The sequence below is a fragment of the Sorex araneus genome, chromosome X, assembly GCF_027595985.1.
Source record: "Sorex araneus isolate mSorAra2 chromosome X, mSorAra2.pri, whole genome shotgun sequence".
NCBI lineage: Eukaryota > Metazoa > Chordata > Mammalia > Eulipotyphla > Soricidae > Sorex > Sorex araneus.
This window is the reverse complement of record NC_073313.1, coordinates 313,887,764-313,910,541: the sequence shown is the minus strand read 5'-3', so window position 1 is coordinate 313,910,541 and position 22,778 is coordinate 313,887,764. Positions and strand designations below refer to the sequence as shown.

Below are 22,778 nucleotides of genomic sequence, written 5' to 3'. Positions count from 1 at the left end.
TCCCGTTATCAAATACTCGGTGGTTTATAGCTCAGTCTGTCCAGGAATTCTGGCCCATGCGGAGACCTCCGTGGTTTGCATGTGTGTATTTTCCCAGAGAGAAGCTTCAGAAAAGGATTGCTTCAGAAAAGAAAGCAATCCCAGGTGGCTGACATTTGAGGCAGGCCTTTCCAGGGCTTTTGAACCTGTGACATAAATCTGAGAATAGATACATCCTTCAGATCAAGCAGTTATTATTTTTTTTTGAGGGTGGGAAGTGGCTGAGACACCACAGTTATCCTCAAAACCCCGACTCTCCTTCCCTAGATCAGCAGAGAACAGAAGAGGGAAAACACAAATCAAAGTGTTGCTAGCCTGCCCCCTACTGCCAAATAGATCGCTGTCCTGAGTCTTCTTTGTTGAAAGTTCTGGAGCCCCCAACTCAAGCTCAGTCCTAGGCAGTCCAAGATCTAGAAGTCACAGTCCTTGACACCTGTATGCTTCTCCCATTTCTTTTCCTTTGAATACTGCTCTTGGACTCTGTTGACTGGCTTATAATCACCCAAGTTCCCTTCATTTTCTCCCCTTCATCCTCTCTCACTCTCTCTCTCTCTTTCTCTCTCTTTCTCTCTCTCTCTCTCCCTTGCCCCCTCTCTAGGCTTCCCTTCCTTCTTCCTTTCCAATCTCCCCTGACCCTACCCCCAAATTTTAGGTGGGGTGTCCTTGCTTTCCACTCCCACAGAACCCGTGCTTCCTTTATCCATGCATGTAGTACTCTGAGGCACTTTCCTGGAGTTGTGCAGAATGGCAGACTAGGTCCTGAGAACCAAGCCCCCCCCGCCACCCACTTATCATACTTCAGGGTTTAACACTCCACAGCATCTGTTGGAGTGAAGCTTGGCTGCTGTGAGAGCAAGAGGAAGTGCCCCTCTTCCTTCAGATTCAGTTGGAACCATACCAGAGGATTTGGGCTGTTCTGACTCAGACCCTATGTCTCATAATCTATGACCCAAAATAAAGGAAGATGGTTGAACAGTGAAAGGGAGACAAAAACTCTGACAAGCATAATTGAAACCATGCACTCACATCCGGGAGCTTAGTGATCTGGAACATACTCTATAGATATAGGAAGTGATTCCTTTCATATGTCAACCATTTCCTAGATGGAATCATTCCTGTAGTATTTTTATTTTCATCAGTCTCTTGGGTTCCCGTCATTGCATGTCTGTTTGAGAAATAATCACGTTTGGTGGCAAGAGACATCCCGGATTGAGGTAGATTTAGCTACAGTGAAAGTGTTTGTGAGACAGTGACGGGAAATGTAGCCAGACTTCTGAGACACTCTAGTTGGGAACAGGAAGGTGGCGAGAAATGAAGGCAGTCAAAGGATGTCATTTCTGCGTGTTTCGATCTACATTCCCCCAAGACCTGCTTTCTCTGTTTCTCTATGTACCTATGGGGGGAAAAGCCAATTTTAAGCTTATGAATTCTGAAGTCTTGATTGGAGAACAGTGACACACAGCCTGGCCTGTCTGGCTCATGTTCTTTATTCCAGGTAGTGGTGTGGTCTGAAACACTTCTAATGACTAGCCTTTGGAGTTGAAATGGTGGTAATGGGGTTTGTTCCCAGAACATGAATTGAACATATTTTCACCTTCACTGACATGAGCTTGTATGTATATTTCCATGTAGAGCATTTAAGAAAGTCGTTCTTGAGAGTCTCATGAATCCACAGAAATGAGGGTGGGGTTGAGGGACTCCCCAGTCTCTCTGAGGCAGGTTGTGTATTGTGTCAAGGAAACAGCACAGTAAACAGACATGGTCTTCACAGTCACCAGCCTTGGAGGGTAGCTTTTGCACAGAGCATCACAGAAGCACAGTGCCTGAGTCAAGATTTCTGGGAGAGGATTATTAATGTATGTTTGGTAGGTTGATCGATTGATTTCAGTAGTAGAATGTGGCAGGAGTTCATTTTTAAGTGTATTTGTATTATTTTTGAGGTAACATGGTTTAGAATAGCTTTAGGCAGACTGTGTTATGGCACTTCATCAACCACTAAGATGCCAGTAGACAGTCAGCACTGTCCCCAGGAGGACAAACACTAGACTGGAGACTTGATTGTTCAATGGCGCGGAATGAAGGGGCGGAATGTTCCAGTTCAGGAAAAAGCTTATGCCAGGGTCCTGAGGTAAAAGGAAGAGGAATTTGAATTTGAGGACTCCAAAGAAGATAGATCTGTGAGATTAGAATTCAGGGACCCAGGGTCATTGCTTTATAAACTGAGCTTGGAGTCAATCAGGAAGACACTCATATGCCCTGTGCAACGTCACCGTTTAAGGCTATGGCAGCTGCGCCAGGTTTCAGAATGGTGAGCTTTTTCAAACAGATACTGTCTGTTTTCAAAACCCAGACCATTGCTCTGACTTCAGGGGTCCTCTGGGTGTCTCTCGCTGGCTTCAGAGAAGGGGCCTACTGGGTCCCAGTACTGAGTCTAGTCATGGGACCAGATTTCTGCTCCCAAAGCAGGATTTCTGTCAGGGGGCTGAGGTTTCCGTCAGGATATCTGGGCTCAAAAAGATGTCACCCCATCTGCTGCTCATCCATTCCTGACACCTGCCTGTGCTTAGGAATCCATCCCCTGACTCTGACTGGTAACCCCCTAATCATCTCTTTTCTCTCCCCTAACTAGATTGGGCCTCTAGCTTCTGGGAAAGCTGTCCCACCCACACACTGTGAGAATAATTGCTAATCCTTGAGCAATGCTTCCTCTGTTGTAAACACCTGAGGTTTCTTAGCTCAGTCCTCACACTGTCCTCACGAGGTGAACAATAGTCTGCCTCTCACTTTGCAGGTTTTCCTAGGTCACACGGTTGTGTCTGTGAGAACAGGACCGGAACCTCTTAGGCATTGAAGGCTGCCGCTCAGAGAAGTCTTCCTGCCACAACAGAGAGGCACCCATGGTGATGAGGTGGGCACAATGCACAGTTTCCTTCTGCCAACTTTCCAGGTTTACAACATTAAACTCCTAATTCTTTACTAAATAGGCGTTTCTCTAAAGAAGGTACTTCAGAAATTCCCACTCAGGGGTAGCGGCCCTGGCATTTGAGCCAATGAGTTGAGGCTGAAGGTATGAGGAAGTGAAGGTCCATGGGAAGTCCCTGTGGCCGCTAAACCCAGGAAAGGACACTCTACCCTTCCCTGCAACCCGTGTACCTCGCAATCTAGCTTAGGCCCGAGGGTTGAGCAAAGGGACCCTGGGAGCAAGTCCAGGCCCCAAAGACAGGGCAGAAGAACATTAAAGAGACTTCCAGGGCTTTGAGGAAGGGGTCATCCTGTGTGCAGGGGTAGCCTGCCCTTTCCTAAAAGAGGGACTGGGTTTGAAGAGGGCAGAGGGAGGCAGCTCTGGGCAGGCCTAATCTGCACTCTCCCCTCCCTGTACCCTCAGTGTATTATCTGTTTCAATGCACTTAATTGGTAAAGCATGTCACTGAATGCATGAATGAGTCACCCACCCTAGCCAGAGGTACTGCATGGAGTATAGATCCTATCGGTCCTCTGAGGAGCTGTCAGGGTGGGTCCTGGAGAACAGACTTGAGGTAGAGCACAAGCGACTAGTTCTAGAACTAGGCAGACCCAGTGCTCTCAGGATACCTGACACCTGCCTCTGCCATTACTTCCTGTTGCCTTGGCATTAGCCAGATGGTTTCAAGGACTCCCAAGTTGCCTGATCCTTTCTGTCAGGATTCAGAAGCACTAAGCCAGTGGGCAGGTTCGCTCTGAGTGTTCAAGAGGAGAAATTTTAGAACACAGGGAGCTGCAAAACAGGTGGGGAGAGAAGTGTTTCATCTTGTGGGCCAGGGAGTAAGCCCTGAAGGTAATGGAAGAGAATATGGAAACCCTGTTACTCTAGGCCTTCTCATGATCCGCAGATGGGCTACAAATATTGCCACCTCAGAGCCTTCTCCACCTGAATCATTCATCCCCCACCAGACATGACACAAGTCTCTGCTCAGCCAACACCTCCTCAGAGAAACCTTCCCAATCACATGCCCCCAAACGTGCTTCTACCCATAAGCCCCTTGAAAAGCATTAGGCATTTCATTTCCCCACCAGCCCTTCTTACTATAAGAAGAGCATGTTTTTGTTGAATCATTCCTTATATGCTTTCCTCATTTAGGAAAATGAGGACATTATGGAATTTTGGATCCTGGAATCCTATCTCCCCTCTCAGAGAGCCCAGCAGACTACCGAGAGTATCTCGCCCGCACGGCAGAGCCTGGCAAGCTACCCGTGGTGTATTCGATATGCCAAAAACAGTAACTACAAATCTCACAAATGGAGACATTACAGGTACCCGCTTGAGCAAATCGATGAACAACGGAATGAAAGACAATGACAGTGCTGCCCTACCTGATTGGTCCTTGGTTCTTGGAATAATACCCATGTACATATCAATTCAGATTGATGGGATAGACAGATGCCTAACTACATGTGCCATGTGTTTGGGGGCCTAGCGAGGCCAGCTCACTAAGCCAGCTCAGTTCCTTTCATGTGACCTCCACTGCTATGACGATAAGAACAAGTTTAGCTCCTGTTAGCATGAGTCACCTTTCTGGAAGCTGGGCCTGCCCACCTCTTTAGGATGGCAAGCCCTGGATGGGTGTGTGGGAAAGGCAACCTCGGCTCCTCCTCTTCCTCTCCTCAGGTATTCAGGAGAGCAGGAGCTGCTCTGCCCTAGAAGGGACGGGTGGTGCAGAGAAAGCTGCTCAACGGGAGTCAGCGTCCAGGAGACACCAGAAGGTCACGCATCCTGTCGGACACTCTCCATGGCGTTAGGTAAGCTATTTCACTCCTGTTTTCCATCTGAAAAACTAGGAGATAAATGTCTAGAGTTTACCAAATGTGTCACACTCTGAAGAACAGGCTTGCAGGGAAATGGCAAGAATGTGAGTGTCCTAGTGTCTGGGCCTGTCTGGGAGAGTTCTGACTGCTGCAGAGGTAGCTGTCTTCCAGAAGACCAGGAAGACATTCTGAGGGAGTGGCAGAAAACTCAATACTTGTTGGGCCAGCAGTTGAACATGGGCCAGCAGAGAAAGCACATCGACTGTGAGAAAAACCTAAGCTCTTGCGGACTCTGCTGGTCTTCTCTCCTGTTGATAGAAAGTGGAAATTAGGGGCATTTTTGTCAAATGAGAGAAATAACAATATGTGCTCAGTGAGAAATATGATAGAATCTGGTGTTTAGCCATAAGATCTCAGGGATAATAGGGAAGGGGAGGGACTGTGGAAAATTACCAATGAGACCCGACTATCAGTACTTAGTTCCATCAGATGGTTGTCATGTGAAAATATAGACCCAGATGTCCAGACCTCTCCTTTCTCAATAAGAAGATATTCTTATTTTTAATGTGTAGTATTTATTATAAATCAAATAATAAAGTGGACAAATAAAAATTTAGCCAACGAGGTTGTTTTAACCTACCAGTTTGCAACCTCTGATTAAGGTACAAGTGGGGTACAGGAAAGAACTTAAGATCAGTAGTCTAAAGACTGTACTATAAATTTGGAGTTGACCTCTATGATGTGAAATATGTCTCCTTTCTGGACCTCACATTTCACAATGGCAAGAGGAAGCCTAAAGTGCTCAGGATTTCAGACGCACAATGATGGCTAAGTCTTCTATAGAGCATACTATTAATGTTCTGCTGAGTTCTCTACATGGTTTATCTCATTTAACCTTCAAAATAACCATGTGAGGAAGTACAAGTACTGTTCACACTTTTAGAAGAGGAAACTGAAGTAAAAACAGTTTAGGTAATTCAACCAAGGCCAGACAGTTGGTAAAGGGGAGGAGCTGGAGTCTCAAACCACTTTATCATGGCACAGACACTGAATGAGATCATGAAGGGAGAAGCTTTTGTAAACCACATGCATGGGCGGCAAATCCATAGCCTTCTCCATTGAGATTTGGTACATTTATTGTCAGAAGGATAAAATGTTAACTCATTTCTAAAACCTATGGATGTTTTAAAAAATGTGTAAAGAAGATCATTGGAACTAGTCTGTGACATAACGTGAAGCATTTTTTCTACCAGAAAATGATTTATTCTAACATATTTAATGCTGACATGTAGTAGGTGCAGTATAGCACCTGCTAAATAAATGTGTGAATTTGGATTGAATTTTGGAGACAAGTGCATGTAAGTCTACTGAAGACACCATGTTTCCTGGGAGAAGAAACCACATATTCAAGACCAAGAGCTTGTCAGGAGGTACCATTAGAAAGTTAGGGTTCTATTCTTTTTTTTTGTTTTGTTTTGGGTTTACGCTTGTCAGTTCTCAGGGATTCAAGAATCCCTGTACACAGGAATCACTCACTCCTAGTGGTCTTTGGGAATCATATGGGATGCCAGAGATCAAACCATCTGCAAGGCAAACACTTTACCAACTGTACTAGCCCCATGGGTTCTAGAAGAAAGAACAGGGAAAAATCCACGAAGAAATCAAGAACTAAAAGAGTGACAACAGAGGATCAAGGGTGAAGGTGGGACTGCCAAGTGTGTACCTTGAACAGGTCGATTGGCTTGCATGATCTCCTCTCGTCTCTACAGGATGGACCTTATGGTGAATATGTATACAGATAAAGGAGAGGGAAAAGCAGAAGAAAAATATTATGAAAAAACAAACCATTTTGGGGAACCCAGGAAAACCTTTTTATAAAAAGTTTATTTGAGGCACCAATATTAATAGTGCCATCAATGATGGTGTTTCATGCATAAAATGTCCCAATACCATATACCCTCCACCAGTGTCCGCTACCCTCCACCAGATACCCCTTCCCTCAATCCCCACTCAGCCTGCCGTGGTGAACTCACTTCTGTAGGCTAGTCCTCATGTTCTGTTCCCTTTAACCATTTTTTGCCTTTACTATATTTCTTTTTATTCCACATATGAGAAAGATCATTCTGTATCTATCCCTCTGACTGACTCTAAGCAGCATGATACCCAATGATAGACTTGAGAACCTACTTTCTCCTTTCTTTCTTTCTTTCTTTCTTTCTTTCTTTCTTTCTTTCTTTCTTTCTTTCTTTCTTTCTTTCTTTCTTTCTTTCTTTCTTTCTATTTCTTTCTTTCTTTCTTTTTTTTCTTTCATTCCTTCTCTCTCCCTTCCTTGCTTTTTATCCTTTATTTATTTTTTATTTTATAAAGTAGTTCACAATATTTTATTACATTTTATATTCAAACACCAATATCATCACCATTGCACCTTACCACCACCATATTTCAGATGTCTTCATCCTGAGTCCCAACCCCTGTCTCAAAGCAGAGCTGAAATTATTTATTTTGTATTGTTTGTAATGAAAAATGCTGAAAATGCTACAAAAAAGTTTCCTTAGGAGAAAGAGTGTGAAGATTGTTGTATTTTAGCCAGGGACCATTAAGCATTTCTGTAAGAGATCACTAACATGTGGTTAAAGGTTGATCCTTGTGTGCTTATAGATAGATAGATAGATAGATAGATAGATAGATAGATAGATAGATAGATAGATAGATAGATAGATAGATATCTGTAAAAACAATATGTCCTTCTAAGATTGATTGCCTCCTACTTTGAACCCCCATAAAATGTGGTGCGATACTCTTGGAGTATGGGTAGGGGGTGTGGTATGAAGCAAATGTGACCGCACGGTCCAGGAATAGGTTCACTCGTGGGTCATGGGTGAGGCTCAGCCCGAGCATGTGGAGAATAGCCATGAGCATGGCGGTGGCTGAATTATAGAGATTTTTGGCTGCCGTGGCTGGGTCCCTTTTTCTTTCCTTCTTTCCTTCTCCCTCCCTCCTTCTTTCCTTCTACCTCCCTCCCTCCCTCCCTCCCTCCCTTCCTTCCTTCCTTCTTTCCCCCTCCCTCCCTCCCTCCCTCCCTCCCTCTCTCTCTCTCTCTTTCTTTCTTTCTTTCTTTCTTTCTTTCTTTCTTTCTTTCTTTCTTTCTTTCTTTCTTTCTTTCTTTCTTTCTTTCTTTCTTTCTTTCTTTCTCTCTCTCTTTCTTTCTTTCTCTCTCTCTCTTTCTTTCTTTCTTTCTTTCTTTCTTTCTTTCTTTCTTTCTTTCTTTCTTTCTTTCCTTCTTTCCTTCTTTTTCTTGCTTGCTTCTGGAAGTGCTCAGGATTTACTACTCCAAGGGACCCATATGTGGTGCCAGGATTTAATCTGAGGGAAGCTGCATATAAGGCAAGCATCTTAACTCCTTCACTATCTCTCTGGTCCCTTGAAAATATTCTTGAAAAGAATTAGGAAATAATTCTTGTTTCTTAAAATATAAACATGGTAGATATTGACCAGGTCTTGATTATATAATTGGAGGACATAAAATATAAAAGTTTTAATTAAAAATTAACTTAATTGGAAGAAGCCTGATAGAGAAACACTGTATCTGTTATGGCCTGTTTAATTGAGAGGAAGACTAACTAATGTTTGGGGCCATTATTGTGTGCTTTAATCTATTTATTTGTTTAATAAAGTCAATCGTGCCTCTATTACTGCAAGCAGGCTAAATAGTAAGGTTCAGTGACTGGTAAATGACTGTGCCTGATATTTGTGTCAGATTTTGCCACCTTATGTTGCATTCTTATTTTAAGGATTCATATTGTAAAGTGTACATTTATCTCCATTTTCTAGTAGCTGAGAGGTTTCCCGGGATGTAGAACTTTCAAGACTGAAACTTGGAAACTCCTAGAAATGCCCAGACAATTGTCTACCATTGTTCATAATCAGTCAAAGTATTTTCTCTCTAAACTAAGTATGGTATTAGAGTCATTTAATTCTTATTTAAAAAAAAATTAAATGTTCAAGAAAGTCTGTAGTAATTCATTACTATATAATGTGAATTACTATATAATGTGAATTAAAACTAAAAGAAACAACATAAAAATAAACAATTCTCATTTCATTTAACTGTGTGATGAAGCAGAAAAGGAAGAAGTCAGGTTTGAGTTCTACCTCAGCCAGGACCTGGAGTGAATGATTTAATCTTTCTTAGCCTTGGTTGCTTAGTATACAAAGTCAGTATATGATTTTTCTGAGTATATTTAGTATCTTAGAATACAAAGTTATGTATGAAAATCACATCATTAAAGTTAAATGAATAAAATCACTGTGCATAGCTGTTGTGAGGAGCAGAGAATATCTCTAGGAGTATAGAACTCAAAAGTCTGAAGCACAGCACACAGGAAGCACATTTGCCCCCTTTCCCGGGTCTCTGACCATTTCCTTCACCTTCTGTCTATGGAGAAGTAGAGTTTTAAAGTAAATAATCAAAGCCAAAAACACAAGAGGAAACATGTACCTTTGCAAATGCATGCTAACTTGATAAATAGTGGCTTTCAATGCAGATCTCTATCAAACCTAGAAAGTGCTGGAGCAAAACCCCATCTTAGATAATGCTGAGGCTCAGAAAGGATTCAGAACAAGTTTGCCATGTAGTCCTAGGAAGAGCGCAGGGTCCCTATAAAGTAACCATATGTTACTTCATCCACAATGTTCTCCATCAGCCAGGAGAACATAGTCATTTTGTTGACTGCTGCTTGGTGAGCAGAGATGTTTGGGTAAACTCCTGCCTCCAAATGTGAACTGCTGTTATAGGAACCTTTCCATGAACTGCTAGATTTGGTTAAATTGACTAATTTGACTTGCTACCTAGTACGGTTGGGCTGATAGAGATGGGCAAAGGGAAGCCATCTAATGGGACTTGTCCTTCTTTCCCTTTGTACAAATATATTTACCCATTTTAGGGTCTTTGCGGGCTGGAGCGATAGCACAGCAGGTAGGGCATTTGCCTTGCACACAGCCGACCCAGATCCAATTCCTCCATCCCTCTCAGAGAGCCCGGCAAGCTATCTAGAGTATCCTGCCCACAGAGCAGAGCCTGGCAAGCTGCCCATGGCATATTTGATACACCAAAAACAGTAACAACAAGTCTCACAATGGAGACATATACTGGTGCTCACTCGAGCAAATCGATGAGCAATGGGATGACAGTGACAGTGACAGGGTCTTTGCACCATCATCTCAGTAAACATTTACCTATTTTAGATGATGAGACCACCCACATTGTGCACTGGGCAGTACAACCTTTAGGCAACATTAAGAGCTGCCTGGAGTATATAAAAATCACATTAAAATCACCATTATTTATAAAGCACAGCCAGTGCCAGCTGCTCACATATTTAGTACCAATGCTGTCAGATGATCCCAAACAGCTCCGTGAGGCACAGCAAATATGGCCATACTAAGGTCCATTAAAGTATTCTGACAAACTGGGTTGACTGGCAAGGTTAGAACCTGTGAGGAGGAACATTCAGAGGATAGAACCTGTGAGGAGACATATTCAGATGGAGGAAGAAGGAGAAGGGGAATGGAAAATGGGATGAGTTTTCTTTGGAAAGGATGAAAAGTAGTCAGTCCTCCTTATCTTTGTGGGGCGTATTGGAACCAGTGAGAGCCATGGTACACATCTCTTCGCAGCTCTGCATACAAGTGACGGCATGCCAGTGGCTTGGAATCATCTGCAGTGAGAGTAATTGTTTACATCAGAGTAGGCGGATGTCTCATGTCAGAACAGTGTTCTGGAAACTGGGCGGTCACTCTCCAGCACAGCACTGCCCTGCCTGTAGACCCAGTCAACCCAAACCACAATCCATCTGTCTACGGACCCCCAGATGATTAAAGGAATTTAAATTAGCAAGTTTGACCAGGTCCCTCTGTAACTCATTCTTCTCTAAAAATAGCAAACCCTTTTTGTGCCTGAGGGTGGCATTAAAGGCTCTGCCTTTTCTGCTTCTTGCCCCAATTTCCAGTCACTTCTTCTACCCTAAGGTTCTTCTTGGTTCCAAGGAGAACCAAGGCTTGGAAGATCCTCAGGGTGCCAGAGAAGCAAAGCTGAGCACTGGGGGCCTTTTCACTGGAGCATTTGCTGGTTTCAAGGCTGTAGTTGAGCTTGAGGCAGACTTAAGAGGCTTGGGGGTAGCAGGGTGAACAAATTTGTACTTTTGCTTTCACTGAGAAGAAAGTTACAGTAAAGCATCCCAGGGTGTGTGTCAAATGTTAGGAGGAAACCTGAAGTGTAGGAGTCAACAGTGATGAGTCTAGTTCTGAATATTATTTTAAGGTTTTTTTGGAGAAAGTGCCCTTGGCCACTAGCAGGGAGATACAAGTGTCTCTAGGTAAACAGAACATCCCTCAAAGCATTAAGTGATCTTTACAGGTCTTGTTCTGCAGTATTCAGTAAGCAATAATATTTAGGCTGTTTGCAAGACAACCTATGTGCCAGAGAAAAAACAGACAATACAGAAAAAAGACAGACAAAAAGTGGGGTTTCAGTTATGGTGTTACCTGGGGAAGACTTTACAAGAACCATGAATTACCTGTTTGAGGATTTAAAAGACAAGAATGATGATTTTGGCAGAAAACTAAAACCTATCCCAACAAGGAACCAAATGGAGCTCCTGAAATGGAAAGACACCGACATAGTAAGTGAAAATAAAATATTATATCACGAATTTTCATGATTCATGATTCATGATCACTGTGACTGTCACTGTCATCCCATTGTTCGTCGATTTACTCGAGCGGACACCAGTAACGTCTGTATTCCTCTCAGCCCTGAGATTTTAGAGCCTGTCCTTACTCGTCTTTCCCAACGATTGAAGGCTCTTTAAGGTCAGGAGAATGAGACCTATTGTTACTGTTTTTGACATATCCAATATGCTACGGGGAGCTTGCCAGGCTCTGCCCGTGCGGGTGGGATACTCTCGGTAGCTTGCCGGGCTCTCCAAAAGGTATGTGTACACTGTCATCGCATTGATCAATGATTTGCTTGAGCGGGCCCAGTACATCTCCATTTATCCTAGCCCTGAGACTTTAGCAGCCTCTCTTTACTCATTCTTCCCAATGGTGCCACATTAGGGCTCTTCATGATCAGGGGAATGAGATCCATCATTGTTCCTGTAATTGGCATACGAATATGCCACAGAGAGCTTGCCAGGCTCTCTTGTGTGGGCAGTAAACTCTCGGTAGCTTGCCAAGTTCTCCAAGAGGGAGAACTAGGCTATCAGATGTCATGCAGCCACAATGCTTCCGGGAGCATTTTCTAAATTCTAATTTAGAAAGAAGTAATATATTATTATATCAATAATAATAAGTGACAGTGGAGACACAACTCCATTAGTTGAACAAGTTCTGAGTAGCAGGTGCCATCTTTTGCCAGACAGTCCCCATGCTGTCTCCATACAGCTTGTTCTGCGTTGCTCCCAGCATGTGGACTTAACCGGTTTGTCATGTTTCCCTTTTAAGGCATCTTGGTCCTTTATTAATTCAGAAAGGGGAGTAGGGACTGAGCACCAAGAACTGAGGATACAGAGATTTCCCCTGGGCAGAACTCACAGGAACATCAACTGGTTTTTGACAAGATAGAATCAAAAGTTGTATTGTAGCCACAAGCATAAGGAAAGGGATGGAGATAGTCCTCTCCCTTTTCTTTCTTCCCTGTGAATAGGGAATGAGGGTTTCTCTTGAATATGGAATGAATAAGAGTGTCCAGAGTCCAGGTCTGGGCTGACTGGGTTCCAACCACAGTGTAATCCCCACCCAGTGTGGAGAAACTATGCAAGCACTGTTTTTCCGGCCAAGGACATCATGTGCAGTACCTCAGCTCTCATAGCAACCCAGGACAAAACTTCTAGCATTAGCTTGTGTACCAGATAATGGCTGCGACCAGGAGTGCTCTGGCACCTCAAGCAAGGATTCCAGCTAGTTAGTAGCAGTATATACCAGGTGGGTCCAATTTCATGGCCAGACTCCAGGGGCTCCCTCTCCTCAAGAGCCCAAGGGGCAATTTTCTATGCTCTGTGTGGAAAGAGTACAGACCTGTGACTAAATGGGGAAAGTCTAAATTTAGAAAGATAAATGAGAAAGATCATTTTGTATCTATCCCTCTGACTGACTCTAAGCAGCATGATACTCGATGATACTCTTGAGAATTTCCTTCCTTCTTTCTCTTCTTCCTTCCTTCCTTCCTTCCTTCCTTCCTTCCTTCCTTCCTTCCTTCCTTCCTTCCTTCCTTCCTTCCTTCCTTCCTTCCTTCCTTCCTTCCTTCTTTCTTTCTTTCTTTCTTTCTTTCTTTCTTTCTTTCTTTCTTTCTTTCTTTCTTTCTTTCTTTCTTTCTTTCTCTCTCTCTTTTCTTCTTTCCTGGGGTGGGTAGAATGAGAAAATAACTAGGGTTTCTGCTATTCTGATTTTAGGTTGGGGACAGAAGGACATTCACCCAGGATGACAGGCTAGGTGGTGCCTTGACTAGGAGGCTGTCAGGAGCTCCTCTGTCTTGCTGTGGAAAGTTTCTTCTCTCTTTTGGTCCTTGAGGGTTTTCTTTTCTTTTCTTTTCTTTTCTTTTCTTTTCTTTTCTTTTCTCTTCTCTTCTCTTCTCTTCTCTTCTCTTCTCTTCTCTTCTCTTCTCTTCTCTTCTCTTCTCTTCTCTTCTTTTCTTTTCTTTTCTTTTCTTTTCTTTTCTTTTCTTTTCTTTTCTTTTCTTTTCGAGGAATCCTGCTTTAACATTTGAGGACAGTTTCCAGAAGTAGCATAATAGAGACAGTAAGAGTAAGCTTATCACCATGGAGTGGATATTGCCTTCCCTTTTAACAGGTCTGATGAGCAAATTATACCTGATGATTCATAAATTTTCCAGGAAGTACAACCTCCAACTCAGCAAATTCTGCTTAGTTGACAGGTAACAAACAGGTTGGTATGCATCACCTCCATTGGTCAGCTTTCAATAAATCATCATCATCATCATCATCATCATCCCGCTGATCATCGAATATCTTGAGCAGTCTCAATAACATCTTCATTCATCCTAGCCCTGAGATTTTAGAAGCCTCTCTTTACTTGTCCTTCCTAACTATGGCGCATTGGAAGATCTTTCAGGGTCAGGGGAATGAAACCCAGCATTGTTACTGGTTTTAGCATATGAATACACCATGGGAAGTTTGTGAGGCTTTCCCCTGTGGGCAGAAAACTCTCAGTAGCTTGCCAGGTTCTCCCAGAGAGAGAAGTAGGCTATAAGATGTCTTCCAGGAGCTTGGTTTTAAGTCTCTGGATGTTGGCCATTGGTAGGATTATATGGCGCTGGGGCAGTCCCTGAGTGTGACTGCCTACCTACTGGAAAATGGGAAATCTGGGCTGAAGAGGCCCAGTCCCGATCCGAGCAGGCTTGGAGGTCTCACCCCAGGATCCCATACACCAGGGCTCCTCTGCCGGTACCTTCATTCATGAGGCTCGTCCAAACATGTGGAGAGGGGCCTTGAGCATGGCTGTGGCTAGGCTCCGGAGGTCTTCAGCCACCGGAGCTCTGCTCAGGACAGGGAGGGAAGCTGAAGCTCACCCCCTCAGAGGGGCCCCAGGGAAGACAGCCAGGCATGCGGGCAAGAGACTCTTTCAATAAAAACAAGGTAAAATAAAATACTTCACTGACCTTCAGAGTAGGTCTCTATGTTCTCTTCGTGTGTTCCAGAGAGGGTCTTGGCTACTTTAAAATGACACAGCTTGATCATGTATATATCTTTGTGCCATTTTTCCCTTCAAAGCAAACTCCCAGGGGCATGATACATTCTTTTTTTCAGAATATTTCATTTGCTCTGAAAAAGGAACTTCTTCAGGGATTGGGAGATTCATGCCTTCTTCCTTGGAGATTTTACCTTCCTTCAAACCCAAACCCAGATTGGTTAATTGGCAATAAAGTCAGTCTGATCAAGACCAATGACAGCATCAGGGTGATTCTTGGGAGTCAGTCTGGATTCCTGGAAATACCTTTGCTATTGACAAGTTGGGTGACTGTGGGCCAGGCCGTACCACTTCTGGATCTTTCTTCGTTTTTTTTTTTTTTTTTCAAGACAGTGTTAGGGTGCAAGTGGATGACTATGCAAGTTGCCACAATGTACGCCATAATGAATGCTTCTGCACTAGTGTTCGATATTCCCACACTACTACAGATCTGGTAGACACTCTCCACCATTTTTCTATCCAAAAAAGGGAGTGTGCTTACTCTGTATAACTGTCTAGGATGCAGTCAGGAAGGAAGCTAAGGTTCATAAGTGCTCACTAGGGAACATTTTCTCCTTGCCTCTCTCCCTTCTGCCTGTCTGGCTTCCTTTTCCCTTCCCTTCCTCTTTTGTCTCCTTGCTTCCTTCCTTGCACATGTGAGGAAGATAGTCCAGCTCACCACATGAGATTAGCGTGAAGAGGCAGAGTCAGGGACTTGAATGAATGAAGTGACAAGAGACTCAGACGGGATGAGAACCCCAGTCTGGCCCTGTGCTGCCTTCAGCCACTTTCCAGGATGAACTGCAGGAACAGGGGCAGTGGCTTCAAATTTCCAGTGTTCTGGAAGTAGTAAAGCTTCAGACCACTTGCCCACTTACTGGGTTTGTAAATAGAGGTTATATTGGAACAAAAACACTGCATATTTTATTACGGATTGTCCACCAGTATGTCAAAGTGGTGACAGGAGACTCAAGTCATCATGGTGCTAGAATGTTTACTGACTGGTCCTTCACAGAGTGTTTGCCAGCCCCCACTCAGGAGTCCTGCAGGTTTGTCCCTCTTTCCAGGAACACCTTGTGACAGCTGACTGTTCCCTGTGTTGGAAGCCTTACCCTTGGCTTTAACCACGTGGTGTGGGTACACATTGACATTTCTGCTCAAAACTTGACTCTGTAAAGGTCAGCCCACAGTCTCAGGGTCCCTGCAGGCAGAGGGGAGAGTTGGCTTTTCACCCTGCCCTTTTTTTCCCAGGAACCCATTCAAGGGGAAATGGAACTTTGAGGAAATTGCACAGTGAAGGAGGGGAGAGAAATCAGTTACAACATCCTATTGCAACACTCTAAAGGCTTGAAAGTGACAGCAGCATTCCGTTTTTGGAAATGTCTCTGGTTTGGGTCATTTCCACTTCTCAAAAAAGGGCAAGTTCACTAGCGTGCCTCTTTTTAAAAGCTGCTCTTCTGGACCTGCCATGGCAGTCACCCTTGCCTTGTTGAGGTTCACAGGATGAACATCCGCAAGAACTACAGTCACCTGATTGCGCTCTTCCTTTTCCTGTTTCATTCAGAGGCAGACTGCCACCCCACAGGGAAGAGACTGTGCAAGATGCAGGCCTTCAGGTAAGGTGGTGAGGAGGTGGGGGAGAAAGCGGTGAGGAAGACTCTCCAGTGCAGCTCCCGGGGGCTACTGTAGCTTTGGGTCTGTTGTTGAAGGAAGGGACTGCCACATCCCATCGTGGTCTTCAGGTCTTCATTTTAAAGCATTCCAGACATTCCAAGCTTGGCTGGAGCATCTCCTTACTTGTCCAGGGACTCAGACAACTCAGTGACTGACTGACCCTGGACACTTTCTGAGATATGGGCCTAGCCAGGAGGAGACAGTGACACAGAACCAATTGCAAAAGTCCAGGACTGGTTTTGGACAGTGCCTTTGGTGTAGGTATACCTGGTTTTCTCATCTGGCTGAGAAAGCACAGCCTGGCTCTCTGCCTACCAGAAGGGGCTAATGTATAACCGCAGAGTGTTCTCTGAACTGTAAGGTACAGGGAAACTATCATGATTATTTCAAACAGGGCAAGGAGCTTTGGGAGAATGATTTCACCACTGCTGATAGTAGTGGAAATGACGGGCTGTGGAGTTGGTTAGAGAACCCTCTCTATGTTCCCTCTGTCATGGATGCCCCAGGGCTAAAGTCATATTTGAGTCCTTTCATTTGGCATCTCAGAGTTTCACTGGCTTGAGGCAGTTGATCAGGTGCTTGCATATGTACCTGCATGAATACGTATAAGTGCATGTGTGCGTCCTTGTGAGTGTGTACTTATATTTGTTTGTGCATCCAATCAAAGATGGGAGCTGCCGTTCATCACAATAAGCCCAAGAGCTGCCTCTAGAGGGTTCTAGTAAGGAAAATTGAGCCTCACACTGGTCCAGGAACTAAAAGTAATCACAGAATGAGGTAGGGAGAAGTGATGAGATCACCTGATCACCCCTTGTCCACCTCGTGTTCACTTTCCAGCCTCTTGGCATGGTCAGTGTCCTTGGCCACACTTCACAGAGAAGGACAAGGGCCCAAGTCCAAGCCTGCTTTAGTAGGCATCAGGGAGTGGAGAGGGCATATCCTGAACTCTCTGCTCACCTTCTCCACAGCTGCAAGCCCTGATCTCAGTCCAGGGCCCTTACACACACACACACACACACACACACACACACACACACACACACACACAAGACAGGGTGCCAGAAACAGCTCACTGGGTGATGGACGAGAGACTCTGGGGACAAGAATCTAAAGCTTGGAGTGTCCCTGGATGCATCTGACACTCTGCTGTGTTGGCCACTGGTATCCTGTGGTTCTAAATTTACATTTTAAGTTTTAAGAAATAGAGTGAACTGAGAGAGGCTAGGTTGTGCCATATAGCAAGAGGGGGACAACCATAAGTGGTGGGAGCTACCATATTAGACAGTGGAAAGAGAGACTCGATGCCCTCTGAGAATCCTACTGGAGGGTGTTCCACTTATGTGGCCTTGTCCTAAGATGATAGGGGGAGGTAAAGAGAAGAGTGTATTATGGGTACACCACCCATTAGTTGTGGGATTGAGACTGGCTCTTCACCAGTGTCATCCTCCTCCTCTTCCTCCTCCTCCTCCTCCATGCCATTGGTAAACCAGAAGACCACACCTTTGGCAGAAAGGAGGAGGCACATTCAACAACAACTGAGCACAGGGCCAGGCCCACAGCAGGGGTCTATTACAGCAGAGTCCTTTGCTTTTCAGAATCTGGGATATCAACCAGAAGACATTCTACCTGAGGAATAACCAACTAGTGGCTGGATACTTGCAAGGGTCCAATACTGAATTGGAAGGTGAGTGGTTGCTGGGAATGATGATGTGTAGGCATGGGGTCTCTTTGCTGCTGTTCTCATATCCTTTGAATTTATGTGGTCAAGTTTTGAAGCTGCAGAAGTCTGACCCACTGGAGGGCACACTGGAGGACAAGCTCAAGAAGGCAGGGAGGGGCAGAGTCCAGGATGGGAGATACTATCACACTTCACAGAGTGATGGGAGATACTTCACACTTCACTTCACTACCACACATATAGCACGGCGGTCTCAGGCCCAGCATTGGGACATGGGGTTCAGAGATAGACCCCTTCTGCCCCCTGTACCTGTTCCTATTGTTCAAATCTTGACTCATACTCAACATGTATCTGCCATATTGAGATTCTGGTTGGTGTTTGGAATGGGCTGGATGAACTTGGAATGCTTTACCCTCTCACTCCATTAATAAAATGAGGGCATTTGGATAAGTGATGTGAGATTCTTTTTTTGCCCTAGCCTTCTAGAATTTTTTTATGTTCTTGCTGGCAGGATGGGCATTGTCTCCAACTCCCTATCTCCCCACTCTGCCCCACCCTCAGTTTTCTTCCCTAACTCGACCGTGGCCTCTCTCTGAAAGAGAGTGAAATCTGTGTTTCCTGTTCTGGTAATTCTAATGAAACTCAGAAGGAGAGAGAAGCTGAGATCTTTCACAGCTACAAGTGGAGATGAGATCCCCAGGTGAAAGGCAGGCTCACAGACAGCCAGATTATGTGGACCAAGTCCTGGGACCCCCACTCATGACCTGGGATATTAGTCTTTCATCCATGGGCAGCTTGTCTACTGACCTGGAGCACAGGTATTTTGTGGGAGTGAGGAAAGGACTGAAATCACATAGGACAGAATCTAGGCAGTTTGGTCCTCAAGGAGCAGCTAGATGGTGCATGTGCATTTATCTGCTATTTGGATATCTGCAAGAAGGTGCTGCATTGTCCTGCTGAACTGGCTTTAATTAGGGAGACAGAAGTTCCCCAGGAAAAAAATTCAGGTTGACTCATTTTCTCTGCATCTGACCTATTCCTTTGCTCTTCCCCAGAGAAGATAGATGTGGTGCCTATTGAGCCTCATACTGTGTTCCTGGGGATCCACGAGGGGAAGCTGTGTCTGTCTTGTGTCAAGTCTGGTGATGAGATGAAGCTCCAGTTGGAGGTAAGGACCTCACTCAGAAAGTAACTGCCCAAGCCCCAGTAGCTTAAGGCAACCACAGCATATTCTTTCCCAACATTCTGTGAGTAGACAAGGATTTGCTGGGCAATTCTGTTCCACTTAGCGTTGCTGGGATCACTCCTACAGTGTGGACTCAGCAGGTGCTGGAGAGGGTGCTGGAGTCTCCCAGATGGTTTTTCATCCTCCAGACTCATGGAGACTCCTAATTACCTTGAGCTTCCTTTCAACCAGGCTACTGGCTCCAAGGGGCATCTTCCCCCCAAAACCCATCCTAAGTGTGGAAACACTTATTAAACTTTTATTTGCACCCCATGGGCAAAAACCAGTCATATGGCTCAATGAAGGAGGGGACCATACAGAATGTGAACTCAGAAATCTGACTTCACTTAAGGACCTGGGATCTCAAGTCTCCCCGTGACCCTCTCTCCCAAGGGCTTCAAACCTTCTTAGACTTGCCCTCATGATCCAGCAATGACATAGTAATGCCAACATTGCTAGCCTTTCTGCCTTTCTCTGCCAATCCTTATCTTTTCAAACCCCAAGTTGGGGATCCATCCTGGACCCCATTCTCCTGGATTCTCTATTATCTAATAGGCTACCAGTCCTAAGAGAGGATGACTTTGTCTCAGGGCCTTATTGGATAAGATTTTGATTCCAATATGAACAACCACAACATGAACCTTCATCCACAGATAGAACACTTGTTTGGGGGATGCCGATATATGAAGATATGGCCTGGCCAGAACATTGTATGTTGTACAGTGAATGACCACAATGTCCTGCCAATATCCTCTTCCATCCCTCTCCTCCAAGGCACAGAACATGGCAAAGGGAAGCCTTCACAGGCCTGGGCCTCTGTTTACAGTGTCATATACTCAACCTATTTGCCTGTGACTAGAATGCCCAGATTTCCCAAAGCCAAAAAGCGACAATGAGACAGTTGCTTTGTGTCGTTACTGCCTAAGAGATGGGGGTCAGCTGACATGGCTCCCACTGGGATCTCCGGGTCAGCCTCTCTCTAGCACTCGCTTGAGGCCAGCTGAAGGCCTATGTCAAGGTGAGGTGCAGAGATGTCTGCTCAGCTCCTCAGCTCTTATTCCCTCATCTCTCAACCTCCAGCCTGTTGACATCACTGACCTGAGCAAGAACAATGAGCAGGACAAGCGCTTCACCTTCATCCGCTCAGACAACGGCCCCACCACCAGCTTTGAGTCAGTGGCCTGCCCAGGCTGGTATCTCTGCACGGCGCTGGAGGCCGACCGACCTGTCAGCCTCACCAACACACCCGATGCGGCCATCAAAGTCACCAAGTTCTACTTCCAGCAGGAGTAATAGCACTGCCCACTCCCCTCTCCCACTCCAGCCACTAATGACTCTAGAGACTGCCTCTGTCCTCCTGTTCGGGGTCTCCTGCGCTCTCACAAGCTCTGAGGAACAGCCTTGGTGAGGTGGAGCCACCAAAGGAGGGACAAGAGCCCTGGAAACATGTCTCTGTCTCTCGCATCCTCAGCTAACCATCTTCCAGGCTGCCTCCCAAACATAGACCCAATCTGGTGGCAGTTCAGAACCCTGAAGGCCTGTGCCTTCAGGGTGAAACCCAGGCCACAGGTCAATTCTGTTGCCTCTGGGTTTCCTGCACCTTGCCGTAGTGTCCACACCCCAGATCCCAACGTCACTCATCACTCCCCCCACCACACCTTGTGTCACCCACATCACCTAGTTGTGCAAATTGATGCTGCTCCTTGAGGAAAGATTTTTAGAGCCTTTGAGAAAAATGGGAAATGAGGGTTTCATGGAAATTTTTGAAGTTAAGCCAACTTAAATCCAGGCAAAAGTAAGGCCTGCCTTCGGAAAGTACGTTCTCTCTGAAGGGGGATTGCAGGAGAAAAGTTTCCTGTCTTACTTTTGAAAACAAGTCTCCCTTTTCATTTTTCTGTCTGGCTTTTGTCATGCCTGTAAAAATGGAAAAACTGTCCTCTATTGGTGCCCACATGTTCTGTTTCCTGCACACCTGACCCCACTGCCCAGGCCTGGCACACCATGTTCACTCCAGCTGGTCAGCTTCCTGTGGCAGTTGTACTGACCCTCTTCAGACACCTCCCTCACTCCAAGGCTGCTCCAGAACCCACCCAGAGAACAGCTGTGGCTCTGGGCCTTTTCCTCCTTCATGGCCCAGGAGGGATGCTCTGTTCCTCATTGTTGGCCCTGGTGGCACTTTATAAGTTGCATGGAAGATGGCGACGCCTCTGTCTTCTCTGCACCAGATGGCAAGATCCTGAGAGCAGGAGGCTGAGAGCCTCCATGGGGCCTGGTGCCTGGCAGGTGTTCAGTGAATGTCTGTTGTCCATGTAAGTGAAATCCACGTGATTTCAACTCTGTTTTACAATAAAACCTTGAACATTCATCGACTTTGCTGGTTGTGCCCATAGCCTGGGGGCTGGGGGCTTGGAGTACCAGGAAATGGAGAGAACTTTTTCTGGCCTAGGCCCAGGCCCACTCCCTCTGGCTTCTCTTTCCTTTCCTTCCTCAGGCTTCATTCTCCCTGTCTCACTCTTCCCCTTCTGGGAAGGTACATGGCATTATCCACGCCATGCTCCATCATCCACGATAGCACCCAACCAGAAACAACACAAATGCCCGTCATGGGAATGAAAACATAAATCATTTTTGTTCTCAGAGCAAAGACAGCAAAGAAAATGGATGAACCATGGCCGGCTGAGCTCAATGAGACGGATGAATCTTACAATCATGATGCACAGCACTCCAAGTGTGATTCCACTTACATAAGGCTCCAAACACATCAGATGGAGAAGCTTGTGTGAAAGGGTCCCTAGACAGGGGGAACAAACCAAGAAAGAAGTAGAGAGATGCTTTCTCTGACAGCCAGTGGCTGGTATATTCAGGGACCACGGGAGCTCAGGGAATGCTCTTTGCTTTGGCATAGGCCACCATACATTGTCACTCTGAAGTTTCTTAAAGATAAAAAGCCTCAGGGCCCAGAAATGTGGCTCAGTGGGACAGTGCCTGCCTTACATGCATGAGGCTGCTAGTTCACTGCCCCCCACCCCATACCTCCCACCTCACAACCCTAAGAGGCGGCACTGCCTGTTATGATCCCAGATGTCATGTGTGCAATGGCAGGATCAGAAATCATGCATTTTGGCCCTTAAGAAAAGCGCGAGCAAGGGACTGGAGTGAGAACACAGCAGACAGGGTGTTTGCCTTGCACGCAGCCAACCCGGGTTCAATTCCCAGCATCCCATATGGCCCCCTGAGCATTGCCAGGAGTGATTCCTGAGTGCAGAGCCAGGAGTAACCCCTGAACATCACCAGGTGTGACCCAAAAAGCAAACACACAAAAAATTAAGAAAAAAGAAAAGAGAGCAAGATGGTGAGAGCCCACAGACCTGGCTTGGGTGCCTGCATCATCTGAGAGAGGGCACGGTTCTTCCTATGACTCCTCTTTCCCTGTCTTTGGGAAGTGTCTCGGGATGGGCCATGAACCTGTTCTTTGGACTGTCAGCTCCCTCCTGGGGCCCGTTCCTCATTTGTTTGCAGACTGTTGGCATATTTTTGGAATTGTTTTCCAGGCAACTGGAGTACTTTCCAAGGTCTCTGGAAACAATCCCATAGAGACGACTGAGCAGACTGAAATCCATCCCTAGCCAGAGGTAG

The 22,778-nt window shown here is 45.4% G+C and overlaps 1 protein-coding gene across 2 annotated transcripts; it reads left to right on the top strand.

Moving 5' to 3' along the window:
* The first annotated feature begins 4,708 nt into the window (after nt 1–4,708).
* IL1RN (interleukin 1 receptor antagonist) lies at nt 4,709–21,578 on the top strand. 2 transcript variants are annotated; one of them, XM_055122577.1, is made up of 5 exons: nt 4,709–4,815; nt 16,130–16,181; nt 17,835–17,923; nt 18,973–19,085; nt 20,223–21,578. In XM_055122577.1, exons 1-5 carry the CDS (start codon nt 4,806–4,808, stop codon nt 20,433–20,435), a joined length of 477 nt encoding a protein of 158 aa, XP_054978552.1. In that variant the 5' UTR covers nt 4,709–4,805; the 3' UTR covers nt 20,436–21,578. The 2 variants fall into 2 exon arrangements, with proteins under 2 accessions (XP_054978552.1, XP_004609311.2); XM_004609254.3 differs by lacking the exon at nt 4,709–4,815 and adding an exon at nt 13,710–13,764.
* Nucleotides 21,579–22,778: the final 1,200 nt, after the last annotated feature.